General features: G+C 38.4%; 2 protein-coding genes across 3 annotated transcripts; one reads left to right on the plus strand and one right to left on the minus strand.

Annotated features, from left to right (window-relative positions):
- Positions 1–101: 101 nt before the first annotated feature.
- On the plus strand, positions 102–9,282 carry LOC139954451 (protein LLP homolog). 2 transcript variants are annotated; one of them, XM_071954251.1, is made up of 4 exons: positions 102–235; positions 1,175–1,344; positions 4,766–4,951; positions 7,392–9,277. In XM_071954251.1, exons 2-4 carry the CDS (start codon positions 1,197–1,199, stop codon positions 7,571–7,573), a joined length of 516 nt encoding a protein of 171 aa, XP_071810352.1. In that variant the 5' UTR covers positions 102–235; positions 1,175–1,196; the 3' UTR covers positions 7,574–9,277. The 2 variants fall into 2 exon arrangements, with proteins under 2 accessions (XP_071810352.1, XP_071810354.1); XM_071954253.1 differs by having other exon boundaries at positions 149–235; positions 1,181–1,344; positions 7,392–9,282.
- A 2,987-nt stretch (positions 9,283–12,269) lies between these two features.
- Positions 12,270–24,944, minus strand: LOC139954450 (voltage-dependent calcium channel subunit alpha-2/delta-3-like). Its single transcript, XM_071954250.1, has 12 exons — positions 24,680–24,944; positions 23,056–23,169; positions 21,457–21,548; positions 20,951–21,029; positions 20,219–20,436; positions 19,454–19,557; positions 17,930–18,135; positions 17,687–17,773; positions 16,473–16,728; positions 15,683–15,853; positions 15,151–15,243; positions 12,270–14,056 (listed from the first exon to the last, which is right to left on the minus strand). The coding sequence occupies exons 1-12, from the start codon at positions 24,928–24,930 to the stop codon at positions 13,931–13,933; spliced, it is 1,797 nt and encodes a 598-aa protein (XP_071810351.1). The 5' UTR covers positions 24,931–24,944; the 3' UTR covers positions 12,270–13,930.
- Positions 24,945–25,009: the final 65 nt, after the last annotated feature.

The raw sequence follows: 25,009 nt of genomic DNA on the forward strand, positions 1-25,009 counted from the left end.
GCTAGTTGCCTATCAGAACGCAGGGTACCAGAGAACAACATCGGTGCACGTGTACCCATTTGCTCAACTTCGTCCGCAGGGTGAGTCGAGTAGTACAAGGGTTGCCGCTCCTGGTTGGAAATAAAGTCAATCACGGGGACGAGGTTTCCACCGTACCAGCTAGCTAGCTTCAGTTTGGTTTACACGGCACGATTTGCACGTGTAAAGATTTACCGTTTTCAAGACTTTGGTTTTGGTAAGTGATTTTAATAAGCTTTATTACTGTAGTTTTCTTTATTTGGTATGACTTTATGCACTGAATAATGAAGCAGACAGTGTATTTAAATGACGGTATTATTGACTTCAATAAGGTTACTTTATTAAACTAATAAGTTTTAGTGTTGTTGTCCAATTTCCGGACAAGGGTTTTGTATTGCATGCACAACATATAAATACTCACGTTTTGCAATTTTTGTATGTTTTTATGAATTGCTCTCATTGTTTATATACAGTGTGAATTAGTATGAAAATTTTCCGTATGGCGCCACCACTTTTTCAATCGTTGAAAATTATCATTGAGGTAGAAATAGAAATTATGTAATTTACTTCTCAACAATGCCCCCCCCCCCCCGCCCCCCTCCCTCAAATTAAAGCCACAGTCTAGATTGTGCTTTTGTGGATATACTGCTAGATGTGCCTGGCTAAAATAATATAACTTTTTAATATTATGTAGTTGCGATAACATAACCCTGCTCCCGATGGCCGCAAGGCCGGAGGGTTACGAGTCGTGCTTGAACGGCAAATTTGGTCCAACACGTACAATTTCGACAGCTAGTCAACAGATTTGCTCGATTTTTACCACTTTCAAAAATCATGACACAAATTCTAGGAACACGAATTTAATCCTCATCCCATTGTCTATTGAATCCTTTCATAACACTATTGAGAAAATATTTTGAGGAAAAAAGACAAAAACTTACCAGATCCCGGAGCGAAACAGTCACAAATTTCCCGGCTTGATCTTTGAACCTGTCACATTATGTTTTTTGACTTCTCGATATGTTCAACGCTGAACCGCAGGTACCAGCCTGTTGGATTGACGAACTGCCGAGGCCAAGTTGGACTAAACCATTCTGTGCAAGGGGTGTTACAAGACAGTGTGACAAAAGTGTCTTCATTTTATAATTTTTTAAAGGAACAGTAAAACCTAAACCAAGATGGCAAAGAGTATCCGCAGTAAACGCATGAAGAAGCTCCGGGCCATCAAGAGGGCCAGGAACGGACCGAGGGAAACAAAACGCTTGAAGAAGATTCTTGGTCTCCTAAAACCAGAGGAAGAAGATGTAATTAAGAAAGTCTATAAATGTAAGTTATTGCTATGATTTGGTGACTTCCTACAATTTATTTTCTTCAAATATCCTTTTCCTGCATACAAAATGATATAATTGATGAACCTTTGGGAGGCTAATCGTCCTTACTCGCAGCTTAGAAGCTGAACTACGAAGGACACGGCTACAATGCATTTTAGCCCCAGGCATGCCAGACATGACATTCTTCCTACTTTAATCTGACTTCCCTGATTTCTCAGAAGAAATGGAATAAGTAGCCTGAAAAATATGTACATGTAAGGGCAGTCCTTGTACTCTATAAAGTGTTGCTATTTTTTTCCAAGAACTAATATCATGCCTGGGAGGGTTTCTTTGACAGCTAGGTTCATCAACGGAGCACAGCCAGAGATCAAAGTGTTTGATAATTCTGAAGTGAAGAAACCCAGAGAGCCTGCAGAAAAAAACATAGTGGGTGTGGCACATTAGAGAACGAAGGCGCACAATTACTCTACTCACATATGGCCTTTGGCTGGGAATCAAACCTGGGGCCACAGTGTCATGAGTGTGGTGAGAGAGAGAGGCCGTGTGCTGAATGCATTAGCCATCCATTTTCTCATTTGTACATTGTTTTTAGGTCAGATTTTAAAACTCAAATGTGCACTTCTAAATGTTCTAGCTGCATGTAATTAGGGTTTTCTTAACATAAACATATTTATTTTGATCATCATATTGTTTATTTCCAAACTTTCTCTTTACTGTTTTTGAAGTGTAAACAAAAAAATTCTATTCCCATTTTAAGATTGGATTGATAGGCTTTCGAGTCACAGTGGTTAGGTTCACTTTGATTAATCCTGGCCATCTTAGAATGGGCTTGTCCTGTCTGTTTTTATAGTTGTCTTGCTTTGATTTGTCAGTGTTCTGTTTCAATTCCATCATTGGTTTACAATTGTTCTAGATGTCACATGTTTTTTAAGTTTACATTCGTTGTTTCTTATACAGTTATATTTTTTCGGTAATATTGTATCTTGTACTAATTGTTTAAATCTTGGCCGAAATAATAATAATAATAATAATAATAATAATAATAATAATAATAATAATAATAATAATAATAAGGACGGATGCAAGATCAACCATCTGCTTTTTATGGACGATTTGAAGTTGTTTGCAAAGATCGACTCTTTGGTGCAAACCGTCAGGATTTTCAGTGATGACATTGGGATGCAGTTCGGTCTTGAGAAATGTGCTTCAATGACCATGAAGAGGGGGAAGAGGGTACATTCCGATGGCATTGCTCTGCCTGATGGTGCACAGTTGAGGGCTTTGGGTGAGGAGGAGAGTTATCGGTATCTTGGTGTTCTTGAATCGGACCATGTCCTTCACGAGGAATCAAAGGTAAGGCTGAAGGCAGAATACATCAGGCGTGTAAAAAAAATGTTTGAAGTCTAAACTAAACGGGGGGAACATGATTAAGGCGATTAACACATGGGCCGTGTCTTTGATGAGGTACAGTGCGGGTATTGTCGAGTGGACTAAGGAAGATCTAGATGTCACTGACAGGAGGACAAGAAAACTAATGACCATGCATGGCATGCTACACCCGCGGTCAAATGTTAGTAGACTCTATCTTCCGAGGTCAGAGGGCGGAAGGGGGTTGTTTAGCGTGGTGGACAGTGTTAACATCGAGCGCAGAAGCTTGCATTGTCATGTCAGGAGGACCGAGGAGAGCCTGTTGAAAGTTGGACAAAGGTACACGAGGGCAGACGAAGTTGGGCCGAAGGAATACAAGAGGGAAAGGAAGGAGGAAAGACATAAAGATTGGAGGAACAAACCACTTCATGGCCGGTTCTTGAGGTGTACTGAGGAAGTGGCCAGCAGCAAGTCATGGAATTGGTTAAAGAGTGGAGAACTAAAGAAGGAAACAGAGGGCTTGATTACTGCGGCGCAAGACCAGTCTCTAAGGATAGAGAAAGCAAACGTCTCTCCTATGTGTAGAATGTGCAATAAAGCAGAGGAGACTGTATTTCATATTGTTAGCGAATGCAGTAAGATGGCCCAAACGGAGTACAAAGAAAGACATGACAAGCTGGCCAAGGTGATTCACTGGGATCTGTGTAAGAAGTATGGTGTCAAAGTGCTTGCGAAATGGTACGAACATGTTCCGGAAAAAGTTGTAGAGACCGACCAGGTCAAGATCCTTTGGGACTTTAACATTCAGACCGATCATGTTATACCACATAGGCGCCCGGATGTTGTGCTATTAGATAAGACGAAGAAGATGTGTCATCTCATTGACATAGCTGTGCCAGGTGATATAAGGGTAGCTTCGAAGGAGATGGAAAAGATCGAGAAGTACCAGGACCTGGCTAGGGAACTTCGTAAGATTTGGCAGGTAAAGGTAAAAGTAGTCCCCGTGGTGGTTGGAGCACTTGGCACCATTCCCAAAGCACTGGGGAAACATCTAGATGAAATAGGGACAAATGTGAGGGTAGATCTGTTACAGAAGGCAGCGCTTTTGGGAACAGCGAGGATCCTGAGAAAGACTCTTGAGATCTAAGGCTACGGGACGTAGCCCGACTCGAGGAGTTACCGGCACAAAGGAATATGACATCTTTCTTTTGCATGCTGTGATAAAATGAAATAACAATAATATTAATGTAAATTCAGGACCGTAGGCCCAAGGCCAGTGATTAAAGTGTTGATCCAGTAAAATTATGTTCAAATGTTGATACTTTAGTCTCAGTCTGTCAGTGAGACGGAAATTATTTTGCATATAAAAACAAATTAACCAGTTACGGTATGCTATGGTGAAATACCATAACTGGTTAAAACGTTTTTAAATGCTAAAACTGAGACTATATTAATGTTTGTGACATTGTTTTACTCATTTCTCAAAAACTGTCAGCACCTCAGCAAGTAAAATTTTAAGGGAAGCTTTCTACTATCATACATTACCTTCAAACTGTTCAAGTTGAATGTAAATCTGTGGACATTGTGTAAAAAGTACCCAGACCCTTTAAAGACAATGGACACCATTGGTACATGTCAAAGACCATTTTTTTCACTTGGTGTATCTCAACATATGCATTAAATAACAAACCTATGAAAAATTTAGCTCGTCAGAGTTGCGAGATAACTATAAAAGAAAAAAAAACACCCTTGTCACACGAAGTTGTGTGCTTTCAGATGCTTGTTTTCGAGACCTCAAATTCTAAACTTGAGATCTCAAAATCAAATTCATGGAAAGTTACTTCTTTCTCGACAACTATGTCACTTCAGAGGGAGCCGTTTCTCACAATGTTTTATACCATCAACTTCTCCCCATTACTCGTTACCAAGTAAGGTTTTATGCTAATAATTATTTTGAGTAATACCAATAGTGTCCACTGCCTTTAAATAAACAGTTACTTTTATTGTAGCACAAGCATGAAACCTTTGGTCTGTTATTTTCATGGTAGTTGAGGAACTCAGAGAGCTGATCACCAAACCAGGTGTCAATCAAGCATCGGGAACGAAATACGACTTGAGATACGTACCGGACAGAGACAAGATCAAGGGAACCGGTGAAGCAGCCGAAGATGCTATGGTTGATGAGAACATTGAGAATGAAGAGAACAATGAGAACGAAGAGGAAAACAAATTGGGTAAGTTCACCTTGGATTTTTGTTTTTTCCTTTTTTTTGTTGCTGTAATTTGGGCATTTGTTTGTTTTGTGGTTGGATTAACTTTCATAATTTTAATTTTCTAACTGGAATTGTGTTTTTGTTATGCGTTCTCAAACAGGCTGGTCCTGGAGAGAGTGCAATATAAGTTCAATAAATTATATTACTATTATTATTTATATTATGTGGACCAGTGTAAGCGTATTTTACAGGTTAGCAAGAAATTTAGCCAGCTAAGCTTACCTGTTCACCATGGATTTGCATTGTTAAGTCATTCATTTTTATGCAGGTTTGTCTGTTATTTTTTTGCCTACAGTTACTGTTAGGAGCACTTTGAAATGGAAACTTGCACCGAATTTGGTTTGAAATTGTTTCTTGGGCCTAATTTCATAGAGCTGTTTTTACGGTTGATTTTGTGCTTACTGCGCCTGTTTCTTTTTCTTAGTGCTGTTAACCATAAGCACAGGAAAAGGCATGCTAACCTTCTGGGGCTTACTGTGTGAAAACAAAATGACGTAACAATACAAATCCATGGTGAATGCTTAAGATGGCCACCTAGTTTTCTTGCTGACCTGTGAAATACACTTAAGCTTAAAGGCAGTGGACACTATTGGTAATTACTCAAATGATTATTAGCATAAAACCTTACTTGGTAACGAGTAATGGGGAGCTGTTGATGGTGTAAAACATTGTGAAAAACGGCTCCCTCTGAAGTGACATAGTTTTCCAGAAAGAAGTAATTCTCCACGAATTTGATTTCGAGACCTCAGATTTAGAATTTGAGGTCATGAAATCAAGCATCTGAAAGCACACAACTTCGTGTGACCAGGGTGTTTTTTCTTTCATAGTTATCTCGCAACTTTTCCGTGTTTGTTATTTTATGCATATGTTGAGATACACCAAGTGAGAAGACTGGTCTTTGACGATTACCAATAGTGTCCAGTGTCTTTTATCATGTTGGTAAGTCCATAGAGCAAGGAATCCTCACTCTTTAGTGAGTCATTGGATCACACATACGCATTTTCTGCGTGCCCTAATTTTTCGCAAATTTAGCTAGCTTATGTGTCTGTGTTTTTTTCTTAGAGCCAAAACCCTCCTTTTCCTTGTTCCAAAGCTTTTTTATGCCCGTTCCTAATTCACTATTGGTCTGTAAAATTAGAGAACATTGCACAGTTTTGTGTGGGGCTGATTGTGGTGTGACGCGTAGGCATTTATGCGTCTGTCGAGTGCATAACTCTTTAAGCCTTTTTAAGGTATGGCGGACATAATAGAAGTGTACTGTTTGGTTTGGGTGTATACACACAAATTTACCCCGAACTTCTTTCATGATAAACCATAGCATTGTGTCCGTCATATCTTATAGCCTATTGTATTGGCCAATCAATAGTGTATTCCATGCATTAATGTGCACGACGTCAGCATTATTCCTTGGGAAACGTTAATTCCTATGGATTTCTTGACCAGTTTCTTGACCAGCCAATTGTGTGAATTGGGTGTGGCTTACAACGGAATGACATAACTGGATACTAAACAGTTAGCAATATCATTTGTATTATATTTATGTGGATAATATTTGTATAAACAGACAGTTTACACAGTGTGTGTGTGTGTGTTTTATGTTGAAAGGGGAAGTGGAAAAGTATGGAAAAAACATCTGTATAATATTGTTGCCGTCACATGTTTTTTTCTATTAAACTATTTTTATTTGAATGGATATTTGTTACTTCTAGTCTGGGCTCAATCTCATGAAGCTGACGACAGTGTGGAATCTCTTTAAAAACACGTTTTACATGCTAAAATAATTTGTGTGACTTGTTTTACTAATTTCTCAAAAACCACAGCACCTCAGCAGGTAATATTTTAAGGAAAGCTTTCTACCATCATCTTTAAACTGTCTAAGTTTAATGTAAATCTGTGGACATTGTGTTTTGTATCCAACAAAAAGTACCCAAAACCATTTAAGGGGGATGGAGGGGGGGGGGGGGAGTGGGGTTGCTTTGCCCAAAACGTTCAAAGATATGAGTTGCTTAAGCGGAAAATATTGCTGAACAGTTGTCTACTAAGAAATTAGCAGGACACCAGTTACTTATTGTACACATGACATGACATGACATGACATGACAGTTATAGTTTTGTTGTGCTAAGCTACGTTTTGTGCTTAAGCAGCTCTATGAAACGGAGCCCTGGTTGTGTTAGTTCAACAACCAACTGAGCTCAAATGTTCACAGGTTTGTTATTTTATGCATATGTTGGGAACTTGAGATACACCAAGTGAAAAGACTGGTCTTTGGCAATTACCAATAGTGTCCAGGGTCTTTAAGCAAATCTTTCTGCTACAGTTGGCATGAAAATTTGCTTTCCGTAAAGCAGTGCTATGAAATTGTGCACTGATGTACTCTCTCTCCAACTGATTTAACAACAGATGCTGAGCAGCTAGAATCCATGGAGACAGACGGCGAGGACAAGAAGAAGGGAAAGGGTCTCAAGAATGAGCACGGCAACTACCCCATCTGGATGAGCCATCGGAAAATCAAGAAAATCAAACGGAAAGGAAGACTGAACAAACACAAACTCAAACGAGCCGGATCTGGCAAAACGTTTTGAGTACTTTTATGTTTGTTTTATTATTTAAACATTTTTTGTTGAGATTTTTTTTTTAAAACTCATTGAATACCAGCGGCTCATTTCTATGTGACTCACTGGTAAATGATGAAACCTTTGGATTCATTTGACTCACCGTGGCTTAAAGTTTTAAAGACCTCTGAAGGGAATACGAAGAGGAATTTTTCAATTTTTGAATAAAATGAAATGAAAAATGGTTCAATCTTGATCCACAACAAAACAAGTAAATTGTGGCGCAAATATTCAATAACACAGGATATCATGAATAACAACTGTTCAGCTTTTAGTGAAACAAAAGACAGAGTTTCGGTAAGGAGTCAGATCAGAACTAAAAAACTGTTGATGGAATGATTTAATGGTCTTCGTTCTAGTTCATGGTTTAGGATGGTCTTCATTACAGATGTTAGTTTTGTTACATTGTTGCCAATAGCACAAATTATTGAAGAAGAGATAACAGTATCAAACAAACATCTGGATCAAAGTGAACCAAATTTTTGCTTCCTATAGTCCCTCCGAGCCAATCAAGACTAGGTCTGGAGTCAATGTGATTACGTCATTCTTTAATAACGTCATTCTTTAATATCTTTATTGTACAGATTATTGATTGTTTATGCTCTGTAGAAGCGCAATAAACTAAACAGGATGGAAAATTAGTTTGTCTTGTGTTTTGATTTCATTTGTCTGACTCATCTTAAAGCCATTATCAGTTTCGGAACAGAAAAAAAAAAGTTCACATAACAAAAATTTTTACAAATAACTTACAGGGTTTACAGAAGGTAATGGTGAAAGACTTCTCTTGAAACATTATTCCATGAAATGCTTTACTTGTTGAGAAAACATTAAAACAAATATCAATTCTCGATAGCGAGAATTACGGATTTATTTTAAAAACATGTCATGATACGGCTAAACGTGTGTAAACAAGGGTGGGTTTTCCCGTTATTTTCTCCCGACTCCGATGCCGATTGAGCCTAAATTTTCACAAGTTTGTTATTTTATAGTTGTGATACACGAAGTGTGGGACTTGGACAATACTGTTTACCGAAAGTGTATAATGGCTTTAAAGGGATACATTGTTGGATCAGGCGAGTTGGGCTGGCTATGAAAAGCGTTTGAAATCGTTTGTTATAAAATGCATATGGGCAATTCCATGCAGACATGGACATGAACTTTCGTTCCACTTGGAAGTTATAGCTTACATATAAAATCAATTTATTTAAGTTGTTGACAAGGTATGAACCCAATTTGCCAAATAAGAACTCGGCTTGGGCTCCATGTAGGCTTGGCTAAATTGACGTGAACAACTGTAATGTTACTGACCGTATAGACTTATGCGACTGACCATAGTTTTGCCATGTATACCTAAAAGTTAAAGTTGCTGACCGTTTATAAGTATCCTGTTGGATTCTTATGTATAAGAGTTGTTTATTACATGTAATAAAACTTTCGCAAGATTTTTAATTATAGGAAACCTTTGAATTGTGACGTGTATTTTTTCCATGTCCTTTTTGTGTAATGCGACTGACCGCTTTTTATGTTATAACATCCAGAGCACAAACCCCACAACATATCTAACATCATCACTTCAAAGCCTTGGGTGTCAAGTACAAATCAGTCTATAAACTCTGTGGAAAGAATATGTCACATAGATGTAACATCACCAAGATCAAGAAAAGACACTAAACAGTGTAATGGAATTTCCCATATTATGGTTAGAAAGACGTTTTAAAAGTAGAATATACTGATTCACACAAATATGCTTCAAAGTTGCATGGTTTTTCTTGTACGAAGTGAACTAACACGACACGCCATTTTGTGGAGACAAATTTTTGACACACCATAAAATGGCCGACCGTGTAAGTTCGCAAAGTAAAAGGAAAACCACGCAATTTGGAGGCACATTTGTGTGGATCATTATATTCTACTTTAACAACATCTTTCTAACCATATAAATTTCATAGCCATTTCAAACGCTTTTCATGGACCAACTCAACCGATCCAAGGCAATGTGTCCCTTCAACCAATAAATTTTAGGGGGTATGGCCGTGGATTTCACAAAGTTAAGACTAGTCTTATCTCGAGTTCTAACTTCGTCCCTCGTCCTAACTTAGGACAACCATGTTTCTTATATCTCCTAGGACTAGTCCCCAAGGCTAGTCCTACCTAACTTGAACCCAGGTTGGCGTAGTAGTATCTTTCTTCACCTTCCACCTGTGGATCCTGGTTCCAAACCTGACGGGGCACTATGTGGATTGGGGTTTCGATCTCTACCTGATGGCATTGGTTTTCCATGGAATACTTCTCTAGGGTTTTCCTTTCACATCTTAAGGCTGAAACTTCCTTCCTTGTCTTCTCCATATCTGGGGTTCTTGGTTAGTACAGTGATAATGTTTGGCTCTTTCGCTTATCTGAGAATCGCTGGCTTTTCAACCAGAATTGATAAAATGTAATGAAAAGAAGTTTTAAAAAAACCTTGTGAAATAAGCAGAGCTAGTGTAAGGAACAGAAAGATTTACCACTGTCCATATGAATCAGAAATCTATTTTTTCAATGCTTTCGTATGGTTCTTGTATGAACTTTATTATCAGTAAGCATTCAGACTCATGACAATGAACAAGTACAACAATTCAGGAAAAAAAAGCAACATGGCTTTTAGGCAATTTTGTTTATTCATTGTATAAAACACTTTATAAACATAACTTTATAAATAATTGTTAATGATTGGCAGAAAATAACAACCAAAAGGTAAATCACTATCTTTTGGTAGGAACTAAATATTTGTTTTTCTTTATAAGTAAGAATGAATTTATGTACAAACCCTCAAATTATCAGAGACACATTGTTTGACAATTGGACGCTTTAGGCTATAAAAGTGTACGTTATGAAATTAGTATGGTTGGAAAGATGTTTTGAAGTAGAATACAAAGATTCACACAAATATCCCTCGAAATTGTGTGGCTTTCTTTTTTACTTTGTGAACTAACACAACCAGGGCTCCGTTTCATAGAGCTGCTTAAGCACAAAACATAGCTTAGCACAACAAAACTATAACTGTCATGTCATGTCATGTGTACAATAAGTAACTGGTGTCCTGCTAATTTCTGCTTAGCAGACAACTGTGCAATGTTCTCTAATTTTACAGACCAATAGTGAATTAGGAACGGGCATAAAAAAGCTTTGGAACAAGGAAAAGGAGGGTTTTGGTTCTAAGAAAAAAACACAGACACATAAGCTAGCTAAATTTGCGAAAATTTAGGGCACGCAGAAAATGCGTATGTGTGATCCAATGACTCACTAAAGAGTGAGGATTCCTTGCTCTATGGACTTACCAACATGATAAAAGACACTGGACACCATTGGTAATCGTCAAAGACCAGTCTTCTCACTTGGTGTATCTCAAAATATGCATAAAATAACAAACACGGAAAAGTTGCGAGATAACTATGAAAGAAAAAACACCCATGTCACACAAAGTTGTGTGCTTTCAGATGTTTGATTTCGAGACCTCAAAATCTAATTCTGAGGTCTTGAACTCAAATTCGTGGAAAATTACTTCTTTCTCGAAAACTACGTTACTTCAGAAAGGAGCCGTTTCTCACAATGTTTTATACTATCAACAGCTCTCCATCGCTTGTTACTGAGTAAGTTTTTATGCCAACAATTATTTTGAATAATTACCAATAGTGTCCTATAATTTATAAGTAGTTCAAAATGTTGTTGAAATATGGTTGAAATAAATTATCAATTATATGCAAAATATAAAACAAGAATCTATGTGTGAGGTGTGAAACATATTAAGGATGCATATTAGGTAATCTTGCAGAATTAATCACTTTAAAAAATCTGGACTGTCCTATATTAAGAAATGAAATCGTAATATGGAACAGTCGGGATTTCAACCAGTGATTATATTTAGCATCATTGTACTTATATGCATCCAATATTTGTGTAATATTTCCACTAAGCAGCAGCACAAAATTGATCCATTTTATACAAATTATATACACATTATTTCACATATATTATCATGTTATTTAGAGAAAGAAGAAAGTTCAGAAAATGTACAGTTACAAACATTCAATATCGAAAGACGTTATCAAAATTGCAATTTTAAATTTCATTAAGCTTCCTGATTCAGTATTACAAAGATTGGCCCGCATTAGCGAGCCTGATATTTCACTCAATAAATGGACACAATTGCTTTTAGATTTGGTGCTTAATTGAGCTATAAAAAGCATTAGTTATCAAATGACTATGGTTGGAATGATGTTTTAAAAGTAGAATAAAACTGTGTGGCTTTCCCTTTACTTTGTGAACTTGGTCCCAAATTTTCTGGAGTCAAAAATTTGGTTCTACACAATGGCCGAGTGTGTAAAGCCGCGTTCGCATTGGAATTTGGGGTCTGCCGTCGATTTCACAAAACTCTTCCTAACTGAAGACTAATCTAAGGACTTAGGGCGAGTCCCAGCCCTGCACTGACGCATGCAGACCTTAAGATTAATCTTAAGTTAGGACGAGTTACTTGTCCTGACTCGAGATAAGACGAGTCCTAACTCTTTGCGAAATCGACCCCTGGTAACTCACCGGCCCCAGTAATTTAACATAACAGTCCGGTAAGTTAACAGCTGTTCACACTTGGATTAATTTGTGTCCAGTAACTTAACAGGGGCCTTTCTTAAACCTTGGCTGTGGCTCCAGTTCAGGCTAGGGCTCCGCGCGCTGCGTACGCAGTGGACACACAGCTATGCTTTTAACATGAAATTTTCAGAGCAGCGCATATTGCACACAGTGGTTTGAACATCAGCAGACTTGAAATAAGTCACGCGACAGTATTGTAAGTAACCGGAATGGCGCGTTCGCATTGGACCGTAGTTAACATTGTTAAGTTTACCACGGCTCAAATCGGCCTGTTAAGTTAATAGCGCCATGGCGGTAACTTATCAGCGTGGTAAGTTATTGACTGTTCGCACTTGGACTTAATATCGGTAAGTTAGCAAAGGCGGTCATTTAACCATTTGAAGTCCAATGCGAACACAGCTTTAGTTCACAAAGTAAAATCAAAACCACATAACTTTGAGACATATTTTTGTGACGCATTATATTCTATTTTTAAAACATCTTTCCAATCATATTCATTTCATGATAAATGCTTTTATAGCACAAAGCACCCAATCCCAAGGCAATGTGTCGCTTAACAAATAAAAAAAGAAATTATTTGTTATAAATAAAACAGACAGTTTATCTACACAGAAACATATTTTGGCTATTTTGTTTTGTAGGACGACAACATTTTTTAGTGATAGAATTTTATTTGATGTTCATCTATCTTGTTTGCAAAAAGCTTACACATCATGTGTGCCTTCGTCCACTCCTGGAATATCAGGTCTAGAATTTAATCTTTGAGCGGGCAAGACCATTTCCATTTTTTCAAAGGGCACTTCCAATAGAAAATCTTACAGAATAGTAGGAACTTTTGCAGGGGCACCAAGGCCAGAGCAACATAGGCCATGGCCATAGGTACAATGTTGATGTCTCATTATTATAAATAATGAGAAACCTGATTTTTAAAGAGGCTGTACATCTGATTTTCATGTAAGGAGGTTACAACGAGTTCAGAAGAGATGACCAAAAACCCAGACACATGTTTGGTTAAAATTGTACAAGAGATAGCACATCATTGGTTTAAAAAAGCTCTGCTGGCCCCCCACAAGCACTCCCCTTCGAAAGCCTCCGTTTCAGTACATTGCCGTGCTTCTGGAAGACTGTCTGTGCACCAAGCCCTTAAGAAGGGATTCATTAGGTTTGCTTAGTAGTGTCTTTCCCTTCTTCTGTGGACCCCAGTTCAAATCCTGCGCTTAGATCAGGTCCTCGCTCTCTGGGGTTTTCCTCCCACATCTTAAACTGAACATCTCTCTCAAAGCCGTTTATGTTTTGTAACAGATTTTTGTGCTTGTTCACAAACAGGCTTAATTTGATTGCGGCAAATAAAATAAGCAATGGAGGTCTTTTATGCCGTTTTCTCAAATTTGAAAGAACATATATTTCAGACGAATTTGTAGAATATTGGTACTAGTGGGAAACTTTCTAACTTGTGAGCTTTTGCTAGGTAACCAATTAATCTTGTTTTTATATATGTACTAATCCTGTACTTAAAAAAAAATGTATATTTCAAAACACAGTTATTAGGCGTGGTACAACAATGATGCATATGATCGCACATACAAAAAGGGGCACCATTTTTTCATTTTTTTTTAACTTAGTGCTATAAAAGGACAAAACTGTAAAAAAAGCCTTTACATTTTTAAAATTAACATTGATGAGATAGAAAAATGCCAAGTATTATAAAAGAAAAGTGACAACTGCAAGAAGGAGACAGGTAAAGACGGCTGTGAGAATTGGAGACAGCCTGACGGATGGAACGTTGGATGAGGGGCATGGTAAAAACATCCCACAACACGCCGCATCCTGTGGAGAAAACAATAAAAAAGAAATAATTGGGTAAATGGTGTTTGAAGCTTTGCATGGTGTGGAGAAAAAAAACCTCTTTTGAATGAGTGGTGGCTCTGAAAAGAGCCAGTTTGGTCTCGACGTTTCGAACAGTATACTCTGCTCGTCTTCCACCAGTAGTCCAGCATTCTCCTGAAGACGAGCAGAGTATACTGTTCGAAACGTCGAGACCAAACCGGCTCTTATCAGAGCCAACACTCCTTCAAAAGAGTTTTTTTTTTTACCCATGGTTGTACCCGCAAGTTTACTATTAATATTTATAGTTGCTCTTAAATAAGAGGGTGTCATGGTCGAGCAATTGTAAGAGCATCAAATTTTAGTTCAGGTGGTCCAGTCATCGGAGTGTAGGTATGAATCCACCAAGGGGTATAAATGGGTACCTGCGAGGGTAGAGGTTGATATTGTGTTTGAAAAAGCCTTCTCAGCGCATCACCACTTTTCTGGTAACAAAGCCAATTCTTCATTTGGAATGGACTTCCAGAAGTGAGATTCGATTAAAGGCAGTGGACACTATTGGTAATTACTCAAAATAATTATTAGCATTAAACCTTACTTGGTAACAAGTAATGAGGAGCTGTTAATAGTACAAAACATTGTGAGAAACAGCTCCCTCTGAAGTAATGTAGTTTTTGAGTAAGAAGTTATTTTCCACGAATTTGATTTTGAGACCTCAGAATTAGATTTTGAGGTCTCGAAATCAAGCATCTGAAAGCACACAACTTCGTGTGACAAGGGTGTTTTTTCTGTCATTATTATCTTGCAACTTCGACGACCACAGGTCACAGGTTTGTGTTTTTATGCACATGTTGAGATACACAAAGTTAGAAGACTGGTCTTTAACAATTACCAATAGTGTCCATTAAACTGTGTACTGAAAATGTAAACTCCTGACCCTGAAATAAAAGTAAAAATATCTCATTTCAACAAATGTGTTCTGTGCACAGACTTGTCTTCTTTTGTGTTATCTTGGTCGACTAAATTCACCATTGGGGCTGAAAGAGTTCAGCAAATATTAAAATTTGGCCATTGCCCTGAAATGGTGCCATACTTACTTGATAATCCCGAGTGGCACTAGTATGAGCTGTACACTGCTCATATTGGAATGTTCTATTGGGGCATGATTCATTACTTGGCAGAGGGCATGTCTGTGTAAAGTCGAATAGAAAAAAGCAACATTAGGTAGAGGTAAATGATAGGGTCGTGCGTCTAGGATTTTTTTCCCAAACCGATGATCCGAACTTGCGACTTTAATTACAATTCTTACCGATTCTGAAACTGGAAAAGGAGCAGATGTCAACACAAAGATTACAGGATTAAAAATATATTAAATTTACCCATCCACCGATGGGAAATACACACAGAATATTGTGAGGCATTGCATGGTGAGGTATCAATATACGTATGATTTTGTTTTGTAACTACGTTTGATTAAATGTACTTAAATGTACTTAGGTGAGACTACCGAGTTCAATCTTGCACTGTTTTTTTTCTTTTCGCGGAGTTGGTCAAAATAATTAGGAGACTTCTCAGTTCTGATAAACCTTATAAAAAAAAAAAGTCTGAAGCAAAAAAAGTATCACTCACCGAACTCTGATCGCAGATCTTCTTGAGATCACTTTGATAGTTGATGGCGCCGTTGGCGTAAATTTTCTGTCGCAACACCTCCAGTTCGCACTGAGAGTAAACGGCGATCTCCGGGCAGAAATCTTGATGTCTCCGTAACTCCTCTCTAACGACTTCCTTGTCACTATCCAACTGCAGAATTACCACAAAAAAATGCATTCTAGGGAATTGTCTGCTTAAAAGCATAACAATTTATTTACCGAGCAGTGAAACGTTTCCGTTATATAGAAGAGCAAAATGCTACGCAAAATGTGTCAGCCAGCTACTTAAAAATCATCATTTCAAAGACTGGTCTTTTACGGATCGGACTTTTGAGTCATCGACGGAGTCACCTTAGGCACCCAGCTTCCTCAATCCTAATAATTTTGTTTACCTATGGAGAACTGTCTTCTTCCTAGACATCGAGGAATTGCCTATATAAACAAACTTTAGTCCCGAGTCAATGAAAATTACCTGTTTCATATGCTCACATCAAGGGATTGCCTATTTTCACAAACTTTAGTCCTCACATCGAGGGATTGCCTATATTGACCCCTTGCACGAACGTCACACATGGCGACTGTGCCACGCTCACCATTTTGATGGTGAATAGGTTTACATGTAAACACTGCGTCTTCCTAAAATGCGCATTTCACAGAATAACTCACAGTGAGATTGCCCACCAGTATGGCGCATCCAAGATAATTCTGATGATGACGTCAGGTGAATTGGGTCAATAAACAAACTTTAGTCCTGAGTCGATGAAAATTACCTGTTGTATATGCTCATACGAGATATCAATGGAAACTACAGCCACCAGCTTGCTGTGACTGGTATTAGAGTTATCATAAACTGCCTTAGCTGCCGTCACCACCATGTCGGCACCGAATGCATCCAGATATGGCTCAGTCCATATGACACTGCTCGGGCCCTTATGAAGGGTGCTGTAAAACTCAAAGTACTGACTGATCTGCTCCTGCAGGCTGGCCGCAGAGTCCGTCTCTACCTGGGACCAGATGCCGTTAGCGCTGAGGAGAAAACAATAAGACAGGTTGATAAATGACAATTGCCACTGCCTTATGGCATGGTCTCCAAGAAAAGAATACATCACACCTATTCGCCATCTACACTGACTGCCGATCAAGGACCGTTTAAATCATATTGAATATGACGTTACCAGTCAAATACCTGCCATCTACATGGCGTCTGTGAGCGTGACCATGTGCCATAAAAATCAAATCAGGAACGCTGCGTGCTTCATTGATGTACGTATTAAGACACGCATACGGCCTGCCCTACAATCATCACAGTGCTTACTGCAAATTCCCCACTCTCTCTTGTTTTGGTTCTGAGGATTTAGTGGACCATTTTAAGTCTATCCGTACCGTGTTAGAAAAGTTTGAGAGCAGCCAAAATCAGTTGTACATGCAATTTAAGCAGTACAGCTGCAAACTGTATGATGATGCGCTGGTTTGAGTATATTGGCAAGCTGCGAGAGAGTTTTTTTTTATTAGTATCTTTCATTGTTTTTATTGTTATTACATGTATGTGACCTGCAGCCGACTTCACGAAACGCTAGGATTAATCCTATCTCGAGTTAGGATGAGTACTTAGGATGGGTTCAATGCGTCCTATGCTTTTGGATACGGAACTTAACTCGCCTTAAGTCCTAAGATTAAACCTAAGTTAGGAAGAGTTACAATGTAAGTGAAATTGACGGCTGTTGTGGGAGAGTGGTCTAGTGCACAGTAAATTTCCATAATCAGGGAGTTTTTATTTATTTATAGTCAGGACGAAAAAAGAGAGGTTATTTTCAGGACACTTTCTGAAAAATCCTGGAGTTGGCAGCTGTAAGGTTTTTAATTTTTTTTACAAACAACATTATGGTGGAGTACACAACATTGTTTACATTTTGGTCTATTGACAACAGTCACGGAGGATTTTATTCAGCAATTAAAAGAACGAGATATTATTTTGTGAGCTTACCTGCATGCTATGTGTTTGGATATTTCTGTTTCTGCAATATCGCTGATAGAGTAAGTAAAGATACTCGCTATCTTACTCCCATCTTGCCTGCCAAAAAAAATCAAACAAAATCATATTTTCAGTTTTACCCTTACCTGTTTGAAACTCACGCTTATAAGCTTTGCAGTTGAGTCCAGGTTATTCAACTATCTTAGTTAGATTCCTTGTTGCTGTGATCACCGAAAACAAAATACAAATAGGTACCTGGTGTTTAGATCGCCAACAATCTGGGCCAGCCTGGTTGGGTCACTCTCCCCTCTTGTTGGTGACCCATCCGTCAAGAACAAGATGGCCTTACTGCAGCCAGTTGTACGGCCGATACTCGTCGACCGGTCAAGAATATTGAAGGCTAGCCTGAAAGCCTGCTCAAAGTTTGTGTGGCCACTGGGTTGAATTTTATTCACCTCCGTCTGATATAAAACAACAAACCCCCAAACACAAATTCAATAACAGAACAAAAGGGTACAATCATTAAGCGCAATATCTTTTTTATCAAGCACACGTAAAACTGAATATGGTTGGGACCAACTTGGTCCTGGAAATTTGAATACGTGCAAGACTGGCACAGTCTATTGGCTAATGCAAGGACTCCTTAAGTTTTGATAGGAGGTCAAATTAGACAATATCAAGGCGTTGGTGCAACATGGTCCTACATCAATTGTGCAATACTATTGCATCTCCGGTGAATACACTCTGTGCAACACTCTGTATCTCTACGCCCATTGACATTATGCGTATATTCAGGTTATTTTAGGCAAATTTTGTGTGTGTGTTGAACAAAGAAAAATTGACTAGAACTGGACTTATGTGCTAGCGCTCAACCAACTTAGCTATCTGGCCCTACTATTGGCGGTCTCTTATTTTAAGCGAGACACAACCCGTTGAGTTTTTAAACATTGCCTTTCATGTTAAGTTCATTTTTGGGCGTACATTACATGTACCTTGTTACAGCGTCTCGACCATATTTTGTTTCAAAGCCATTATACACTTTCGGTACAGACAAAAAAAAATAAGTTCACAGATTTACAAATAATTTACAGGGTTTACAAAAGGTAATAATGAAAGACTTCTCTTGAAATATTGTTTCATGAAATGCTTTACTTTTTGAGAAAACATTAAAACAATATCAATTTTCGATAGCAAGAATTACGGATTTATTTTAAACACATGTCGTGACATGGCGAAACGTGTGGAAACAAGAGTGGGTTTTCCCGTTATTTTCTCCCTACTCCGATGACGGATTGAGCCTAAATTTCACAGGTTTGTTATTTTATATATAAGTCGTGATCGCGAAGTGTGGGACTTGGACAATACTGTTTACCGAAAGTGTATAATGGCTTTAAAGGCAGTGGACACTATTGGTAATTACTCAAAATAATTTGGGCATAAAACCTTACCTGGAAACGAGTAACGGGGAGCTGTTGATAGTTTTAAACATTCTGAGAATTGGCTCCATCTAAAGTAGCGTAGTTTTCCATGAATTTGATTTCAAGACCTCAAAATTAGATTTGGAGGTCTCGAAATCAAGCATCTGAAAGCACACAACTTCGTGTGACAAGGGTGTTTTTTCTTTCATTATTATCTCGCAACTTCAACTTCATTATTATCTCTCAATTTTTCACAGGCTTGTTATTTTATGCATACGTTGAGATACAGCAAGTGGGAAGACTGGTCTTTTAAAATTACTAAAGGTGACCAGTGGCTTTAAATGATTTGAGAGTGACTCACAGTGAGAGCTGAGATATTTTCCCTTGTTGCTTGGATCAGTGTGAATACCTCGTTGACTGTGACCTGCTCAGACTCTGTTGAAAACTTGGTGACTGCAACGTAATCTATCACAAAGTTATATACAAAGAAAATGTTAGTTTTTCCCCTAAAAAAGTTTGTCAACTTTGAATAATTTTTAGAACAGATAGTTAGGGACCACTTTCTGAATAATAATACTGCCCTTTTTAAACGCAAAATTACACGTGACAAGCAAATAGCGAGGTTTGAATACTGAAAACCTAATCCATAAAGTGTCCCTGACGGAATTCAACCCAGGGTCCTAGAGGTAGAAGGTGAGGAAAGATACCACTACGCCAACTCGACCGTCCAATGTGGTGCACATTTTGGTTTGTTCAGTTAACGGCAAAATACCAAAATTTAATTTGATACCTATTGTCCACCAGTTTTGTTGTTGTTTGTTGTTGTTGTTGTTTGTTTTTTTTGTTTTTGTTTTTTTATGCAAGTCGCCTGACACACAAGGCCTGAAGGCCACTTCAAGGCGTTGGCTACAATTATTTTTTCCAGAGGCCCATTGCCACCTACTCCTAGGGCTGACACAGGGTTACCACTTTCACAGTCCATACGAATGTAAGCTTGGGTATCTTCAATTCGAAGCAAGTGTCACGACCGGGATCCCAACCCACACCCTGCTGATCAAACACCAGTGCTTGAATCCGGTGCTCTTAACCGCTCGGCCACGACACTGGCGTTGTTGTTTACACTCACCCATAAATGTAAGCGTACTGAGTACATGAGTTACTGCCTGGATGGCCAGCTGCATGAGGGACATATTTTTAGTACTACTCTTAGGCACTAGATCCATTGATGCACTAGAATCCACGACGATAACCACATCTTTAGGTCCGGTGGAGGCAGCCACAAACCATGAACGCAGCCGGGGGTCGTAGCTGTAGCACGTCTCCTCGGCTGTCCCTGGATAAAGTCTTGAGATTCAAAAAAATAATTAAATTCAATTCAGTTCGATTCAATTCACATTTACTTCCACTAACACATTTCCACAAATTACAGAACTACATTGGCCATTTAGTGGAGTCAAAAACTTGACTCCACGAAATGGCCTACCGTGTTAGTTCACGACGTATAAGGAAAACCATGCAATTTCGAGGGCATGTTTGTGTGGATCGTTATATTCAACTAAAACATCTTTCTAACTACCGGTATAATGCATTTTATAACAAACGGTTTCAAATGCTTTTGATAGACCAACTTGACCAATCCAAGGCAACGTGTTCCAGAGGTTTTCCCTTATTACTTACCCTTGTCTCTTACTTTTTCAATTTGGTCTGGGGGTCGTCCGAGAGTGTCAGGGTTATCCTGTTTCTTTATTTTCGTGTTTATGTCCCTTGTACTGTGTATTTGATGTAGTTTTTATAAGTCTCTTTATCTTCTCAATTTTTGGAGGTTTTGTGGAAATAAATAAATAAATAAATAAATTACCTTGTGAAACCATTTGTTGTTGAGATTTGTTGCCAAAGCAGACCAGGCAATGATGTTCTCTTCAAATCATCTTCAAGGCCTATTAAACAAATAACAGTTTAAAGAAAACACATGAAGATGAAGAAAAAACATTCAAGGATTTGTACACTATTGTTATTTGACAAGGTATGCAATGGGTCATTGAATTTGCAAGAGAATAATGAAAGAAGAAAAAACACCCTTGTTGCACAACTCTGTGTGCTTTCAGATGCATAATAAAAGGCTACAGCTGAAGTCTTTTATTATTTGAGTGAGAAAATACCTCTTTCTCAAAACCTATGATACTTCAGAGGGAGCCGTTTCTCACAATGTTGTATACTATCAGCATGCTCTATGCTATCAGCAACTCTTTATTGCTTGTTACCAAGTAAGTTTTGACAAAGGTTTTCCAGTGACTTTAATACAAAATTCAGGTGTACAAAGAAGGTACACAAAGGCTGTCTTGAGTTGGCATATTATTTTCTAACCTTTTGTCCAGCAGATGTCAGCGCTGAGTAAATCCTTACAAGTGCAGTGACTACTAGCTGTCCGTACTAAAGACAATTCTTCATTCAACCTCCTTGAGACACAAAAAGAACAGAATTAGAATTTCATTTTCTTTAATGGTTATTCTTTTTCAAAACACACTGGACACAGTTGGTAATTGTCGAAAACCAGTTTTCTCACTTGGTGTATCTCAACATATGCATAAAATAAACCTGTGAAAATGTAAGCTCAATTGGTCATCAAAGTTGTGAGTAGTAATGAAATAAAAAACATCCTTGTCACCAAAGTTGTGTGCTTTCAGTTGCTTGATTTCGAGAACTCAAAGTCTAATTCTGAGGACTGAAATCAAATTTGTGGAAAATTTCTTCTTTCTCAAAAACTACGTTCTTTCAGAGGGAGCCGTTTCTCAAAATGTTTTACACTATCAATAGCTCAGCCTCTCCATTACTCGTTACCAAGTAAGGTTTTATGCTAATAATTCTTTTGAGTAATTACCAATAGTGTCCACTGCCTTATTTGATTTAAAAACACGAGATCGCCAGACTTGTCCCGTCAAATGTTTAGTGGCCCGACAGTAAATCAACTGGCCTTGAGCCTCGAGCCCTGTTCCATGCACCCAATCTGTTTGTTCACTATGAGCATTCAGGCTGTGCTGTTGAGAAGGCTGTACACACTATTTTGTTTAACTGATATTCAGCTGAAAAACAAAAAAAAATGCTGTAGGCCTACTTGTCCGGTCAAATACTTAGTGACCCAACAATAGACCGACCCATTAAGCTCCGACCCCATTACGTACCAATCACAACCCATTGCACAACCAAAATTCCGACAAACAAAGTCCAAGGTGCGTGTGCATTATGCTTGGCGCTCTGCGACAGACTTGTAAAGAATGGCATTGGAGAGGCTCACGTGTTCTTGCTCACATGTGCGCTGTGGGCAGAGCCTAATGGATCGGACTATAAATCAGCTGGCCTCCGCCCTCAGTCTAGTGCAAAATTCAAGCCCTGCATAGCCTTGAGTACCTCATTGGTAGATACTTGCGCTATATATAGACCATTTTAACTTTGTTTACAATAAGTGTGACCTTGTACATTCTTTTGAGTATTCTGGCAGGCACAATACTGCACAGGTCATATGGGAAAGTTGACATTTAGTGTCATAATTTCCACATAAATCCAAGAATTATGAAAGTAAGAGCTGGACAAGTTTTGAGATGTGCCCCCTTTCATCATATCAAAAATTGATAAGAATTAGACAGTGCAATCTCCATAAAATATAAGATTCAGGCCTGATACTTCACGGAGGCAACGGAGGCAACCGTTGCCTCTTGTCACTGCCTTGGTGCCCTTGAAACGCTCCAGTAGAAATTTACAATTTCCTCATAGGGTGCCCTTTGCCAAAGAGGGAAATGCCTTAGTGCCCTTGTCCTTTCAAAACGAAGCATACAGCCCTGATGTTTTATTCCATTAGGCTGTGTACAAATCGTGCCTGCAGGAAGTCTGGGCTCTGTGGCTCTTTTTAAACATGTGATGTCACAGGTCACATTGTCTAGAAGACTTTGACATTGTTATTATTTTAACCTGTTTGTGCACTGTGAGCACCCAGGCTGTGCCGTCGAGAAGGCTGTCCCATGATCTGTTCTGCATAATGAGTCCTCTCCTTGAATGTCACTTGTGCTGCAGGCAAAACCGTTCCTGTGCGTAAACAACAACAACAACAAACCAGTAAATATCTCCAGTCTATGGACCATCCATCATACAGCCCTTGGTAAAGACCTATTGGTCAGGCACCCATGTTATGTACTGGAGTGGTAGACGTTTTTTAATTTGATTATTACACACAACATAAGGAAGCCAGTTTCACAATGACTAGTTGTGATCTAATAATAATAATAATAATAGCAAAACTTATAACATGCACATATCCAACAAAAGAGTGCCCATGGCGCCTACAATAATACAATACAATAACAAATTCTTATATAGCGCATTTCACAATAAACCGTATCGATGAGCTTTACATTAATAGTCCCCTGGTCATTGGGCCAATAACATCCCTTTAATCTTTCTCAGCTCCCAATAGGGAGTATACAGCCCCAAGCTGCCATGGCGCTCGGAAGGCTTTTTTCATTCACAGTATCAACCTCTACACTCGCAGGTACCCATTTATACCCCTGGGTAAAGAGAAGCAATTATAGTAAAGTATCCTGCTCAAGAACACAAGTGTCACGACCGGGATTCGAACCCACAATCCGATGACTTAGCATCAAAACTTGAATTCGATGCTCTTAACCACTCGGCTGTAATAACACTTGTAAAAACTTACAAATTTATACATATGGAAAATTGTTATACCATCAACCTCTCCCCATTACTCGTTATCAAGTAAGTTTTTATGCTAATACTTATTTTGAGTATAATTACTGATAGTGTCCACTGCCTTTAACCCATTACATAAAAGAGATTGGCTGTTTATATCCCCTTGTTGTGGGAGTTTGCAAAATAACCTTGACAGGAGCCTCAGAAAGATCATCATTCTAATTTCTAATCAAACGACAGAGTATCGAAATGCTTTCCGAGAGTAAATTTGTGTCCACATCTTATTACTCTTTGATTTGAGAAGCTGTATACACACATTCTTATTATGTTCAGGAAAGTGCTTTTCATTTTTAGACCTTTAACACAATCGAGGTGGATTGGCACTCTACTCGTAGAAAAAAAGAGGTTCGTGCCGCAATCATCTCCACGTGGAACCTCATTTTCATAGTTCCAGGCTAGGAATAGATTGGCACTTTTTATTAGTACAATTTATAACTATAACTATAAATAATACTATTCTAATACTATATAGGGCTAGACAGTCACAACACTACTCCTAGTCCTAGAAGTAGATAAGTGCGATAACGTAACCTTCCTGCCGACGGCAGGAGCGTTACGTTATCGCAACTACGAAGTAGAATGTTCATTCCACTATCGTCTCACCTTCATGGAGACGATAGAGGAAAGAACCGTGATCACCACATTCATTCTGAATTATTCTTCACTTTAAAAAAAAAATGTTTTTAAAAGTAATTGGTAAGTTAACTCGGTTCGGTCAGACATGTCAGTCATTGCTCCATGGTTTCTGAAAGCAAAACAGGATTATGGAAAAGCAAATTTGAAGCAATTCATCTGAAAAAAATACACTATTAAAGGATAAACTTACTTTTCGAATGCGGAAGAGCAATCTACGAGCGATTCACTACATCTGTCCCTATACAACTGCAATGTTTTTGATGTCAACTTATTTATTTCATTTTCTACATCACCTAGAAAGTTTGACAGCTGCCCTTCACTGTGTTTGGATACAACTAAGATGAGAAACACGTAGAGATAAAAAATTATCGAGCTGAATTTATAAAATAAGCATTTCGTCGTAAGTTTTCGGCTTGTTTTGATCATCCGGAATGCATCCATTTTGACATTTTATTTTACTCCACTGAAAAATGAACAGTGTTTTGGCATAGCGCCCTCTGTTGACATTATCAAGCCTGCG

Source organism: Asterias amurensis, chromosome 2, assembly GCF_032118995.1.
Source record: "Asterias amurensis chromosome 2, ASM3211899v1".
Taxonomy (NCBI): Eukaryota; Metazoa; Echinodermata; class Asteroidea; order Forcipulatida; family Asteriidae; genus Asterias; species Asterias amurensis.

Bases quoted from the DNA above. Each gene is read 5' to 3' on its own strand.
- LOC139954451 (XM_071954251.1), top strand. From the start codon at position 1,197: ATGGCAAAGAGTATCCGCAGTAAACGCATGAAGAAGCTCCGGGCCATC. The intron at 1,345-4,765 runs GTAAGTTATTGC...TTTTCATGGTAG, and splicing joins AATTAAGAAAGTCTATAAAT to TTGAGGAACTCAGAGAGCTG. The intron at 4,952-7,391 runs GTAAGTTCACCT...ATTTAACAACAG, and splicing joins CGAAGAGGAAAACAAATTGG to ATGCTGAGCAGCTAGAATCC.
- LOC139954450 (XM_071954250.1), bottom strand. From the start codon at position 24,930: ATGGATGCATTCCGGATGATCAAAACAAGCCGAAAACTTACGACGAAA. The intron at 23,170-24,679 runs GTAAGTTTATCC...GTTTACGCACAG, and splicing joins TGCTCTTCCGCATTCGAAAA to GAACGGTTTTGCCTGCAGCA. The intron at 21,030-21,456 runs GTTAGAAAATAA...TTTGTTTAATAG, and splicing joins TGACATCTGCTGGACAAAAG to GCCTTGAAGATGATTTGAAG.